At 27.9% G+C, this 14,657-nt stretch overlaps 1 protein-coding gene across 7 annotated transcripts in view; it reads left to right on the forward strand.

The window, feature by feature from the left end:
- LOC117176019 (WD repeat-containing protein 47) overlaps positions 1-14,657 on the forward strand; it is a 249,114-nt gene that overhangs the window by 224,096 nt on the left and 10,361 nt on the right. For all 7 annotated transcript variants that reach the window (XM_033365973.1, XM_033365975.1, XM_033365972.1 and 4 more), the window contains 2 exons: positions 4,802-4,995; positions 12,879-13,048. In XM_033365973.1, the coding sequence (XP_033221864.1) occupies positions 4,802-4,995; positions 12,879-13,048 (364 nt within the window). The remainder of the gene's footprint in view (positions 1-4,801; positions 4,996-12,878; positions 13,049-14,657) is intronic.

Consider the following 14,657-nt stretch of genomic DNA (forward strand, 5'->3'; position numbering starts at 1 on the left):
CACTGCTCCGACCCATGTTGCTGATCAATCTCTCTAGCAATCACCCCAAGCGAAGAACCTCACGAAGTCGTTATGTAAGGTTCCCCACTTGGGTCCATTAGTAAAGAATAAAAATCTATCTACTAATAAAAGTACATTTAAAAAGTTAAAATATGAGTATTTTCAATTAAGTATCCATGCTTAATCAATTTTGTTATACATCTTCAGTATAATGTTTTTACGTTTATGAACTTGGCGTTCATTATTTACCGTTAATGCCTACCGCGTGTAAAGAGTTTTTTTTTTAGTAAAGAGCGAGTTATTAAGAAGCATTAAAAAGTTCGTCTTGCACTGGCTGCCAAGAGAACAACGTAGTTCTCATTTGCTTTGGTAATTGATTCACCAAGAAGATAATCGCATCTGATAGGCTGGTCAGTTCACGTACTCTGACGGGAAATCGAAAGTAAAAGCGTGGCAAAGTTCCGTTGTGCAAGGCGAAAAAGGAAGGATTCTTGCATCAAAAGAAATGTGTTAAGTACATTTATTGAAAAACTACCTCTTATAAAATGCAAATTGCGCCCCTATTCCGCTCTTTTTCTCCTTTTTTAATGAACTCTTCTTGTTTCCTCTGCTATCAATACATTTTTTTCATAAATCTTTTGTCTTGTTTTTTTCGCTCAAATGCGAACTGGAGTCATGGAAAACAATAAAAAAAAAAGTAACTTTCTATATGCAATATAATAAGAGTCTTCTATCATGTTATTGGTACTGAATGAATCTCTTTTGGTTCAAAATTCTACTATTATATTGCAAATTTAATAATTATGTTGGAATTTCAACTATTTTGTTAATGTCATGTTTTTTTATTCGAAAAGTCAACTTTTTGCTGAATGTTCGCCCGTTTAGAGAAAAGTTTCCTTTTTTTTAAATTGAAAAGTCATCTTTCTTTATTAAAGATTCATTTTTCTTTTTTGAAAATTAACTCTTTTATTTAAAATGTAACTGTCTTTAAAAATTTTCCTTCTACTCTTAAAAATTCTGGTATTTGGTTGAAAATGCCACCGTTCTCAGTTAAAGTGTAATCTTTTTTGTTTGAAAATTGAAAAATTTGGTTGAAAATTCGTCTTTGTAGAATGAAAATTCAAGTATTTGATGAAAAATTCTACTATTTGGTTAAAAATTAAATTGTGTGGAAAGTCAAACTATTTTATCAAAAAGTCACCTCTTTTGGTCGAAAACTCAAAAGTTTTGTCTAACAATGGCCTTTTTTCGATAGGAAATTTGCCCGTTTGGATTCACAACTCATCTTTTTTTTATATAGAAAAGTCATCTCTCTTGATTGAAAATTCCACCTCTTTGTCAAAAATTCGTCTCTTTTCTTGAAAGATTCAAATATTTGGTCGAATACTCATTTCATTTAGTATAAAATCTTTTTTGGTTGCTAATTCAACTATTTTCTGGGAAATTTATCGTTTTCGATTGAACTGAATTCCTGTTTATTTAAAATTGAAATCTTTATTTTATCTTTATTGGTTAAAATATCAACTATTATATTTTTCATTGAGAATTCATCTTCTTTGGTTGAAAATTCAACTGTTTGGTCGAAAGTTCAACTACTTTCTTAAAAATCCTTTTTGATTAAAAAGTTCTTGTTTACTAAAAATTAAACTATTTGTTTGATACTTCATATATTTTGCTCAAAAGTCGTCTTTTCTTATTAAAAGTTGAACCTTAGAATTGGAAATTCATCTTTCGTGGTTTGAATATGAACTTTTTTTGTGAAAACTTATTTCATTTAATAGAATATCTTTATTGGTTGCCAATGAACCATTTTACAGATATTTCGTCGATTTTGGTTGAATCTACTGTATCTTATTTCAAATCACAATATTTTATTGGCAGCAATATTAATTATAATATTTTTCTGTAAAAATATATCATCTTTTTTGAGAAATCAACTAGTTAGTTGAAAAGTCATATTTTTTTTTTGAAAATGCCTCTTTTTTGCTTGAGTTAAACTGTTTTGATTTAAAATTACAAAATTTGTTGTTTGAAGTACCAAATATTATATTTTTTGTTGAGAATTCATCTTTTTTATAGAAAGGTAATCTTTCTTGGTGAAAAAGCAACTTTTTCTAAAAAAAAAACTTTCTGTCTACAAAATTTGTCTTTCCGCTTGAAAATTTATATTGCTTAAAAATTCATCTTTGTTAGTTCAAAATCAACTTTTGTTATTGAAAAATCATCTTTGCGGATTTGAAAGTCAGCATTTTTTTTAAATATTCAACTTTTTACGTTGAAAACTCAACTATTTTCTTAAAAATTGATTTCTTTGGTAGAGAACCTTTTATTGCTTGAGATTAATCTTTTTTATTTAAAATGCATTATATTTCGACTTGAAATTTTTGGAATATGATACCCATAAAATTAGATTTATTTAAAAGAATTTATTCCCCTATTATTCTCCTATTTTCGTAAAAAAATTACCCTGTTTCCTCTGTTTTGAGACCATGTTGGGCTGTGATTTCTGAAAATATTTAAACCCGAAAAAGAAACATATTTTTATATTTTGCATAATCCTTCCTTTAAATTAAAGAAAAAAAAACTAACTACCTGAAACCATTTTTCCTTTCTCAGTTATTTAGTCTTTGGTCCCTCTCTTACAAAAAGCGAGTGTCCTGCTCGGAAACCAGAACTGAATAAATTAGGTCGAGTAACCTTTAAATGTAGTTCATATCTAAAACCGAAACGTGTAGGATCACACTCCTTGTGAAAGTGAACGAATTCGGAAAGGACATTAAATAAATAATTTGGCATTTAAAACATTCTAATTAGTTCTGATTTATGATACGTGACATTAAGTTAAAAGTATAATATACTCAGTCTGAATATGGTTATTATGGGACCGTTAAAAAATTACGTCGCAATGCAAAGCTGGGGGAGGTGGTAACAGATTTTAGGACGATTTTTGAAGCAGTGTTGGATGGGTTAACGCAGAATTTGATATCGGACATGGAAAGTATAAATGAAAAGTAAAAAAATTAGTCACTTTATTTTACAAGTGAAGCATATAACTTTAGACATTACACTCTTTCCCCTGTTCCCCTCTTTTCCCCTCTTTCCCCCTTTATTAAAGAATTCCTCTTTTTCTCCGATTTCAATAAACTTCCCCTTTTTCGCTGGAGTGCGAAATGAATTAAAAGTATCCAATAAGAAAATAAATTATTTTTCGTTGAAAATTAATTATTTTAAATTGAAAAGTCTACTATTATATTTTTGGTTCATAATTGATCTCTTTTGATTAAAATTTCTACTATTTTGTTGAAAATTGAACTATTTCTTTGAGAATTTTTTGTACTGAAAATTAATATTTTTAACTGAAAATTTAACCAATGTAATTTTGGTTGCCAGTTTTTAGTTTTTAGTTGAAATATCAAATATTAAGTTTTTCATTTAAAATTCATCTTTTATGGTTGATACTTTAAACACTTCGTTGAAAGCTGAACAACTTTATTTAACAATCATTTCATTATTTGAAGATTTAACTGTTTTGTTAGAAATTGGTGCTTTTTGATTGAAAATTCATTTTTTGAACTGCTATTATAACTAATGATTGGAAATTGATCAGTCTTAGTTGAATATTAAACAATTTGGTTGAAAATTTATATATTTTGTTGTGAACTCGTCTTTTTTTTATATAAAATTGATCTTATTTATTGAAAATTGAACCATTTAGTTGACAGTTAAACTACTTGCTTATCGATTTGAAAATGAAACTGCTTTGTTGAAAATCTCCTTTTTAGGTTTGAGAATTCTTTTATTGCCGTAGAAACTTCAACTTTATGGTTGAAAATTAATTCTTTTATTGAAAATTCTTCGTTTTGAATCGAAAGTTCACCAACCTTGTGTGGAAATATCAACTTATACATTTTTCGTGGGAATTCAGGTTTTTGGTTAATTTCGATTGTTTTCGATGTAAAATGAGAATGTTTTCGTCCTGGAAATATAAACTATTAAATTTTTCATTGAGAACTATTCTTTTTTTGATTCTGAATTCAAATACTTGGTTAAAAGGTTAATTTCTTTGTTAAAAATTCATTTTTTTATAAAGATACATAATTTTAGTTGCAAATTCAACTATTTGGCTACAAATTAGTTTCTTTTGATTTAAAGTCCAATTATTTGGTTTCAAATTGAACTGTTTGGTCTTAAATTAATTTTTTCTTTCTTGAACATTTAACTATTTGGTTGAAAATTCATCTCTTTTGTTGCAAAATTGATCTTTTTTAGTTAAAACTTCATCTATTGTATTGTAAATAAAAATTGAATTCCATATGGTACCTATACATTAATTCTATATTAAACAGAATGTATTATCATATTATTCCCCTATTTTCGTGATAAATCAATCTATTTTCCTAGTTTTGAGATGTGGTATTATGGATTCTAATATATATTATTATATAATTTCGGTATATTTCGCATTTTATTTATTTTAAAATCGAATAAGGAAATCTTGGTTTAAGTGGAGTGGGGGTGTCGTATTTTATTACGTTACACTGGGAGCTCCAAGCTTTGGCTGGTAATGTGTAACGAATAGTGGAAGGGTTTATTATTATTTATTATTCATTATTATTCATTATTATTTTTATAGGAGGCGGCGATTAATTTTTTCATATTTTTTATGGTATCTTGTTGAGATCATTATAATTTCTAGAAAAAGGTATAAAGTACGATAATGGATATTTTTCGATGGAATCATCGATTTGAAATTGAATCATGCTGGATTTTAGAGATAATTTTTTTTTTGTTTCTCTATCAGGACCCCAGACCGGAATTGGATGTGAGCAACGGAAGTAGCAATGGGGGTCGACCCAGATTTGTTCCAGTTACTGCTCTCGAGGATGTGCAAGCCGTTCGTTGTGCGGAATTTCATCCCCATGGAAAACTCTACGCTGTTGGATCAAATTCTAAGACTCTTAGAATATGCGCCTACCCCAAACTCAGCGATGTTCGGTAAGAAAAACTTTTATTTGAAAAATAAATAGATTTTTAATAGTGTTTAGAAAATTTCAACATTTTAAATACTTAATCTCATTTGAACTATTCTAAACTTTCGATATAAGATCACTTTCGGATGTGGAATACCTTGCACTTAATTCTAAATCAGGGCAGTCCAAACGTAAGATGCAGGACCGCAAAAACCATTTTTTGGACGCATGACGCAACTTGATTGAACTAATTCGCTGAGAGGGCGGTCTTCGAGCTGTTTTTCACGCTTGAATTTTTTCCCCTTAGATATGAAAAATCCCTTAAAATACCTAAAATCGAGAGTTTTCCCGATTTCCCCCCTTCTTACAAGGTTTTGATTCATCTTGTGAGTATCATAAACGGTAATTCAAGACATTAGAAAATAAAACGCTTTGATTGTGATTTTTTTAATGATACCAATTTCAACTATATTCTGGACGATTTATTTGATATTTTTGTCGATTTGAAGGACATCGTCGACCAAAAAAGACAATGTTTCAACTAAAATGATAATTTTTTTACAAAAAAACATTAATTTTTAACACAGTAGTTCAATTTTCAACCAAAAGAGACGAATTGTCAACAAACATCAACAAATTAATAAAAGTTTTAACCACGAAACATGAATTCTTAACAAAATATGCTATAGCTGATATTCCAATGAAAAAAGATCTTAATTTTTTATATAAAATAGCTGAAATTATACAAAGAAGACGAATTTGCAACAAAATAAGTTGATTTTCTAACCAACCAAGATTTTAAATTTCCGAATGAAAAAAATTTCAACGGAACTATTGGATTTTTAATAAAATGGAATACATTTTTATTAAAATAGTTGTTTTAAAATTTTTTAAAATCTTTTTCGAATTTTCTACAAAAAATATGAATCTTTATACCAAAAATATAAATCTTCAACCCAAAAGACTGATTTTCAATAAAAAAAGTTACCTTTTTAATTAAAGAAATTAATTTTTGACAAAAGGAATGATTCCTTAACAAAAACAAAATTGAATTTTCAAGATAAATCAGAAATTTTCTACGAGACAGCTGAAGTTCAACAAAAAAGTATGAATTTATACTAAATTCTTGTTTTTCCAAAAAATAATGAAAAATTTAATGGTTGATATTTTAACTTCAAAATATTAGAAATTTTATATAAAAAATAGCTGAATTTATCAAAAATAAAAATACGAATTTTCTACTAAATAGTTGATTTTTCAATCGAGTCTGATTTTTCAGACTGGGAAGAAAAAAATATTAACTAATTGCTGATTTTTTTTACCCAGAAAGATTTGTTAAACACTATATTATAAATTAAATTTGTTAAACACAAAAAGGACTAAAAAACTTTCTAACGAATAGATAGCTACTGTTAGATGTCAAGTTTCTTCAATATTCATGACATAAAAGTTTGTTATTAATAAATGAAATAAATGATAATTTTATTTGCAACTAAAACTGATTGGCCAGTCTTCATTTTTTAACGTTCAAAATTGAGCGACTTTTAATAAAGGGATTTTGCAAACGAAAACTTTCTAAAATAAGTTTAAAAGTTTCTGATTTAAAATTTTAAATATTCAAATTTATGCAATTCGAAATTGTAAAAAAAATATTTTGAAATAAACTCTTTTCTAGGTGGACAAAATTATAAATATCACGTATTTAAAATTAAACTTTTAGTGTTATTTATTTTTTATTTAATTAATTATAAAAATTATTCCGTACTATTAGCGATAAAATATTTATTTAGTAAATTTACGATCAAACACAACATTTTCTGCTCAATAACATCGTAGCTTTAAAAAAATATAGGTTTTTTTTTCTTCTAGTGGTCGTTAATTTCCATTGGTCTGAAGAAAAATATTGTAGTAAAAAGATCGTCTCACAGATACAGGGTTAACATATGTCGGTGGCTAGGTGTACTGAAGAAATCCGGCTGTTCTTACGGAAATTTCGGTACACGTAGCCATGGCCTTAAAAATATTGAGGATACATACATTTTAAATGTTTGCAGTTAAATAATTTCAAAATTGAATGTTCAAAATTTAAATTCTGTTTTTTAAATGTTGTCTCTGAAAATATTCCATTGGACTGCACCGTATCAAATTTAAAAAAAATATTTTTCAGAAGGCTAAAATAATAAATAGATCATTTACCGTCAACAATTTTTCGTACAGAAATAATTCAATGTTTCAAACAAATTACCTGTTGAAAAACTAAATATGTATTAGTCCTAGAAAATCATTTCACTAATAAAATCAGACGTTAAATAATACACCAAATTTGTATAGACCGTTCTCAGTTTAGTTTAAATAGAAGTAGATTATAATGATTTCATCAACGTAAAGGATTAAAATTCATATTAATTATAAGATTAGTCAAGGTGGAAAATGTAATGCTGCATTATAATTGAGTCTTACAGAGATTCAACATTAAAGAGAAAGCTATATTGGAATTTAGAAATAAATGGAAAAAGAATGTTCGTCTTTGCAGATAGAAATTTCTTCGGCTATCAAATAAAACACTTCTGAATAACTTAATCATCATTTGAAAAGCACTTATAACCACATGAGCATCAAATCGTCAGAAATCCTCGATTCACGAGAAATCAATGGTGATTGGCACCTGCTGCTGATGTGAAAACAATGACGGTCAATCGCTGTCGATTGTCGCATCGTGTACGCACAGCGATGGGCCGTGACAAATGATGTCGTTTGCTGGAAATCAGACCATTCCGGTTCCGCGTTTCATTTCTCCACTTCTTTGTAATGCCTATTGATGTTTTCATTTTCTAAATATAGAAAAAAAGAAAGAGAGCACTGTTTTGACTAACTTTTTTCCATGCTTGCATTTCCTTTTTCTATGATTTCAATAACAAATTTTAGATAATAAATTTAATAATAAATGTATACAATAGGTAACTTAAATTCACGCTTTAGGAGCTTGGAGTGATTTCTGTTCTATCTTTTGAATTTGCAACGTCTTTATTTTGCAGTCTCATTGTCTTAGTTTATTTCTTTCTTCAGTTTTACCTCTAGTTTATATAGCAAAATGTTTCCGGTGTATAAGGTCAAGAAAAGGCTGGATTTAAACTTGATAAGGTTTCGAACTCCGTGCTGTCTCATAAAAAATGTGGATCATTATGTACTTCAGTAGATAAATAATTACATGTTCAGATTCAACTTGAAGCATAATTTTAACGCATGTGAACATTAAAATAACAAAGTTAATCTGGGAGGAAATTGTTTTGAGTTGATAATGGACCGCATGGAGAGCTTGATTGTGGGTCGCACGGATTCCAAAACGTTGGCAATTTTAAATTCATTCTAGTTTTTTTCAAGACCAACAATAATAATTTTCCAATTCATTCAAACACTTTGTCCACAATGAAGTTCCTTTGTTGCTGCTCGCTTTTTGTCTCGCGACTTATATATACCATTTTATTTTCACTTTAAGTTGGTCCCCTTGCATGGAAATGGTTACTGATTGATTTTCAAGTTATTTATTTTGCTTTTTAAAGTAAATCGAGTGTATTTTGTAATGCTTAATGCACAATTTCAAAATTAATAATTTTCGACGATTTAGTTTCAAGATGATAGTTGAAGAATGCTTTAATATTTTAACGAATTTTGGAATTGTTTAACTTTAAACGCTTTAAATTTGAATTGATTGGGTTTGAAATTTTCCAACTAGAAAGCTAGTCATTTTCAAAGTGTTTATAATTTTATACTTTAACAGTTTACAATATTTAAAATTTTTCAATTTCAAGCGGTGAAACTGAGTGATTTTTTTAATACAAATCACATTTTTTTAGTAAAAAAAAATGTATCCAGTCACTGTAAAATTCGCTTGGTCCTACATGATATGATACTTAATAATATGTATCGTCTTTGAAATTTCTATAATTTTAATTTAAAATTATAGTTTTAATTGCATAATTCTAAAAATATTTAATTTATGAGACCTTAAAACTAAAGTTTTATTTTGTTTAAACTGTCTTAATTTTTGCAGGGTTTTAATTTCAAAATTCAAGTATTCAAAATATCAGGACAATTTCACTATTATTTTCTGTTTATTTAAAATTTAATATTGAAAACATTGCTAGTCAGTTGTATATTTAATAATTTTAGATTTAAACATCCAAACTCAACTGAAAAAAAATTCGAATTGATAGGCTTGAAATTCTGCAATTTCAAAAATTGGAATCAGAGAGATCTTGTTTTTATTAACTTTTTTTAAATTTTCAGTTTTATGCCTTAAAATTGTCTGATTTTTAGAAAATTGGAATAATCATCATTACTGATATCTTAATCATTGAATAATTTCTTTAATTTGTCAATTGTTTAAACTTTAGAGTTCTGAATTTTCATGTTGAATTCTGATTTTTTCCCTGTCTATTCTCCACGTGCATGATTTTTTCGAAAACATTTTCGCTTTAAATTCAAACTAAAAAAAATTTGCAAATTAAAAAAAAAAGTTTTCGTGTGATAAGAAAACCAGTACTGTCTCAGTTTTTTTTACCACAGAACAGTTACCCAAAGGGCTAAAGGGGATCTTAATGTGAAAGACTCAAAACAGTACCTAATTATTACATTAGGGTGGTCCAAATTTATATCTGTAAGAATTCAACTTTCGATTTTTTGTGATAACAAAGCTAGATTAAAAAAAATAAAAATAAGAAGTACTTGTTATAATTTTTTTTTAAATTAAAGTAAAGTCACGTCTTAAGAAATATTCAAGGAATCATTTTTACCCAATGACCTTTAATTTTGACATCGCCAATCCCCTTGTATTTTACCCGGAAAATGCTTTAAAAAATGAAAAAAAGTTTATTTTTCTTTTATTAAATTCATGCTAAAGACGGTATTTTTTGGAATTTTTTCAACATAAATTATGTTTAAACAATAAGTGACGAATTTATAAGTATTTTTCAAATAATTTTAAATTCTTCAAACAATTTTTCTCCCCCTGTACATCGTGAAAAGTTATTGTCATTCGGAATAAATTATACAATATTGATGAATTTTAATTTTTTAAAACAATTTTTTCGCACAAATCGTCTATAGGGAAGGTGGAGGAAGGTCTAGATTTTTCGAATCTTTTATATCATGCCGCTTAATATTCAGTATTTCCTTATCTCAGAAGGTATACCTTATATTATTAAAAAATAGGTATTTGTTTAAAAATTGAAAATACCCTTTAACAATATATAGCTCTCAAAATTGTTTAATTGTGTGATTATTTCCAGAAAATAATAACTTTTGACGATTTTAGGAAGAAAAAAATGCTTAAACCAATAAAAATTGTTTAAGTAATTACCAGGTGATAACTTTTCACAATTTACAGCGGGAGAAAAACTATTTTATTAAGTAATAATTGTTTAAACAGTTTAAAATTATTTGACAAATATTTGGAAATTAGTGCCTTATCAATTAAAAATAATTCATGTTGTTCTTTATCATGTATTTGATAGAAATCTGTTATTTTGCATATTTTTGGGTATTTCTTGTGCACAATAAAAGGGGGTTGAATTTTTACAGGTATAAATTTGGACCACCCTAATGTAAAAATGACTGTTTTTAATCTTTTACACTAGGATCCGCAAAATTTAAAAATCTGAAAAGATTCATAATGATCGCCTTTTGAGTGACTATTCTGTGGTAAAAAAAAACTATAAGATAGTACTTGAGTTTTATTACACAAGAATCTTTTTAACATATTTTGTTTAATTTTAAATATTCTATGCATTTTTATATTTGATTGTCTTTGGGGGCATTTTTTGCATGCTTACTGGGCTATACCTAAATTTATAAATTATAAATTATAAATTTTCCCCGACGTGAAAAAGAAAACTTTATTTTTCTTATATGCAGAAATTAAAGTTCGGTAAACTTATACTGTCCAGCCAAATAATTTTCTAAATCGAGGAGTTTTCATTTATAAGAAATAGGATAGGAAAGTTTGTGCTTGCCTATTTCCTCGAAAATTAGTTACTTTACCTCACCGAAAATGGGTGATTTTAAACAAAATGTTATCTATTGTTTATTAAAAATATTGTCTATTGTCTATTATAAAAAATATTGCCCATGCTTGTCTATAATTTTAGATTATATATGCCATGAAATATACTAATTTTGTAATAATATGAATTTTATATTTTATTTACATTTTAATTTAAAAATCGCCTGACGCCAAACAAATTGCGCGCATGTTTCTCTTTGCTTAGCAAAATGAATATTGTATCCAAGAATCATTTAGTAACAACCCTCCTTATAATAATTTGATTAAGTTGAAAATTATTGAGATAATACGCTACGATTGTCTGAATAGTCTTGTCTACTGTATTCTTATGAATCTGAATATCATTGCGAAAAGAAAGAGGAAATAATAGACTTTCGTTTTCCACGAAATCCTAGGATCATGATCCGTGTAATAATCACGTTACGCCACACTAATCAATTAGAGTCAATGATTGTATCGATTTCACTTCGAGGGAACATCATTCTTTTTTCGAAAGTGGTCCATATTTGGGCCATTATTTTGCGAATCTAAATGCAGAAAAATATGAGAATATTTAAAGAGAGAAAGTGTAGTATGCTAATGACGTTGATTTATTCATGTCTGTAAATTGTCTTCCTATTTAAACTCCACCTAAATCACCTGATAATCAGATTTTTCGCAGTAGAATCTAGATCGTATATTTTATTTCAGACTCGACACCCTTTCTCATATTTCCCTCTTTTCTTCTTTTTTTATGCAAATTTTATTTGGTTAAAAATTAACATTTGATTGAGAATTCATATTTTTGGTGTAAAAATTCAACTATTTTATTGAAAATACGTCTGCTTTTGTTAAATCCAACTGGTTTTTTAATATTATATTATCTTTTATGGTTCATATATTTTTATAAAGACAAATTTTTTGTTGAACAGTCATCTTTCTGGGTTAATAATTCAACTTTTCGTGTTTAAAAGTAAACTGTTTTTTAAAACATTAGACTTTTTAGCTTAAAAACTCAACTCTTTCGTTAAAAACTGATCTCTTTTGGTAGAAAGTTAAAATTTTTAGTTACAAGTTCAACCATTTTATTTAGAAGAATTAATTTACTTATTTTCGTACAAAATCGCTATCATTCCCCTGTTTTTTTCAATCATTTTTGTCTGCGAAGTCTGATTTGAATCAAAAATTCATTGAAATATATTTCAAAGATTTCATATTTAAATTTTTAATCATTTTTATAGTTAAAAGGGCCCAATTTAAGTCTAAAGATAATAACATTGTAAATCAAACACTATAGAATAATGGAAACTGCATTCTCTCTGTCTTTCACGGAATTTAGAATGCACATCTTCAAACCCTTGAAAAACTGTGGTTGACAGGTGAGAGCGTGTCCTATTATTTATTTCTACCGGGTTGATTAAAGGTCTTAATTGTTCCATAAGTGGGATTTTAAGTACTTAATTACACACTATAAATCCTCAAATACCTTATTATACTCAACAAATTTATTTTTTAAATATCTCAAACTCAAATCTGACTGCAGAATTTCTGAAAAAAAAAATTAATCAAAGCAGAGAAAATGAATTTAAAATTAAGTAATACATACAAAAGTTGAAGAGTGTTGGAAATACTCATTTGAATCAATGAAGGAAACAAGGGAAAGGTTGGGAACTAGACGGAAAAATCATTCTGCTCGAGGAAAGTAACAACTGAGAATATCCGGTGCATAGAAGAATTGAGAAGAATAGAAGAAACCTCTGAGTGAAAGGAAACAGTTTTTTAATTTCAGAACGATTGTGTACTTTGTTCGTCATATTATATTGAAATTTTTCCTAATTTATTAATTTTTGATATCAAATTTTTTTCAGGGAAGACCATGAGACCTATCAACCGACTGTTCTCTTCAAAAGAACGAAACATCATAAAGGCTCGATATATTGTTTGGCTTGGACACCGGATGGGCAGCTGATGGCAACTGGAAGTAACGATAAGACAGTCAAATTAATGCGCTTTAATGCCGATACGTCCAATCTTGAAGGTAACATTTAAACCCCACAATGGATCTTACGAGATTTTTAGAAAGTCTCTTATGTCGGTGACAATAATTACTTCTTCCGAGATCAAAGGTTCAAAGTTCAAGCAAGCTGAGGTGAAAATAACAATCTTCTTTGCTACTGTGTACAATAATTTTAAAGTCTTTCATTTGAATGATTAGACTTTCGCTACGTCTTTCTTTTTTTATTTCATGTTTACATTTCACTTGTTTTGAAAGTGAAGTTATTATGTAATCACATGTTTGCTATGGTTTGAAATCTTTTGGAATCTCTTAAAATATCTTTTAAATGCCTTTGGAAATTTTTTGGATTCTTTTAAAATATATTTGGAAGTACATTTTAAAATGTTTTGGATTTCCTTTAAATCATTGAAATTCTCTTGAATGTTTTTACATTAATTTAAATGCTTTAAAATATTTGCAATTACTTGAAATCCCTTGCATTATTTTTAATTCCCTCGAAACCTTTTGAAATTCTTCAAAATGCATTTGAATTACTTGAAGCATTTTGAAAATCTGCCTGAAGTTTCGGACTCAGTTTGAAAAAATCACTAGGGACTGATTATTACAAACCTTAATACATTTTTCAAGTTTTTCGTCCTTTATGTTGGATGAACTATTTTGAATTTTGTAAATTTCACATTTTAGCGGCTATGTTGGATCCGCCACTTTGAATTTGGAAAATCTGACTTTAGATAAAGCTAACAGGATGCAACCTGCTAGATTGCCTTTGTCAGTCGCATTTAAATTGCACTTTTTTATTTGGAAAACAAAATAGAAACAGTCTTACCAAAAAAATAGTTTCGCGAGAAAGAAAGAGAAGAATATTTAGAATATGTATGCGCAAAATTTAGCATAAATATTTCACCGTTTGGCCCTGCAAAACCGAATTAAAATAAAGGTCAAATGACAATTCCGCCCCAGCTACCTGCGTACGGTTCCTCCACCAGGTGATTTCCCCTCACTTAGCTGAACTGCTGCCGCCGTGCCTGATCAGCAGCAGTCCTTTGTACCTAATGAGGATGAAAATAGGAAATATAAAATTCTTTTAATTTAGCACTTCTTAATTTAGAACATTCGAACTCTGCGAATTATAATAATTCCAAAGATATGTTATTAGAAGTAAAAAGTTGAAAATTAAACAATAAATATTTAAGTTTATGTGGAATTTTATGGAAATTATTTCAGTTTATTCCAATTTTTTGAATTCAGAAATCAAAATGATATTTTCAAAATACATATATAAATAATAGGAACTTTTGATGACTAGAATTCACATAATTTTTCATGCTTTGTTCTCTTTCGTTTAATTTTTAGCACTGAAGCAGTTTAAAATTAATAATGTAACATAAATTTCAGGTGCAGGTAATTGCGAGTGATATTCCTGCTTAAATTCCTGTTTGAAAAAAAAACTTCTGAAGGCAAACTATTAAAAGAATAATTTTGGGTGATGTGAGTAGGTATGTTAAGCTGACCTAACCATATCTTCGAATGGAGTTGGAACCTTTCTCATAATTAAGGGCTCATTTAATGCTAATTTAATGCCCTATTGCCAAATATAATGCTGCATTGATTAAAAAAAAAAAAAAAAAAA

This window comes from Belonocnema kinseyi, chromosome 7 (genome assembly GCF_010883055.1).
Source record: "Belonocnema kinseyi isolate 2016_QV_RU_SX_M_011 chromosome 7, B_treatae_v1, whole genome shotgun sequence".
In the NCBI taxonomy this organism is placed as follows: Eukaryota; Metazoa; Arthropoda; class Insecta; order Hymenoptera; family Cynipidae; genus Belonocnema; species Belonocnema kinseyi.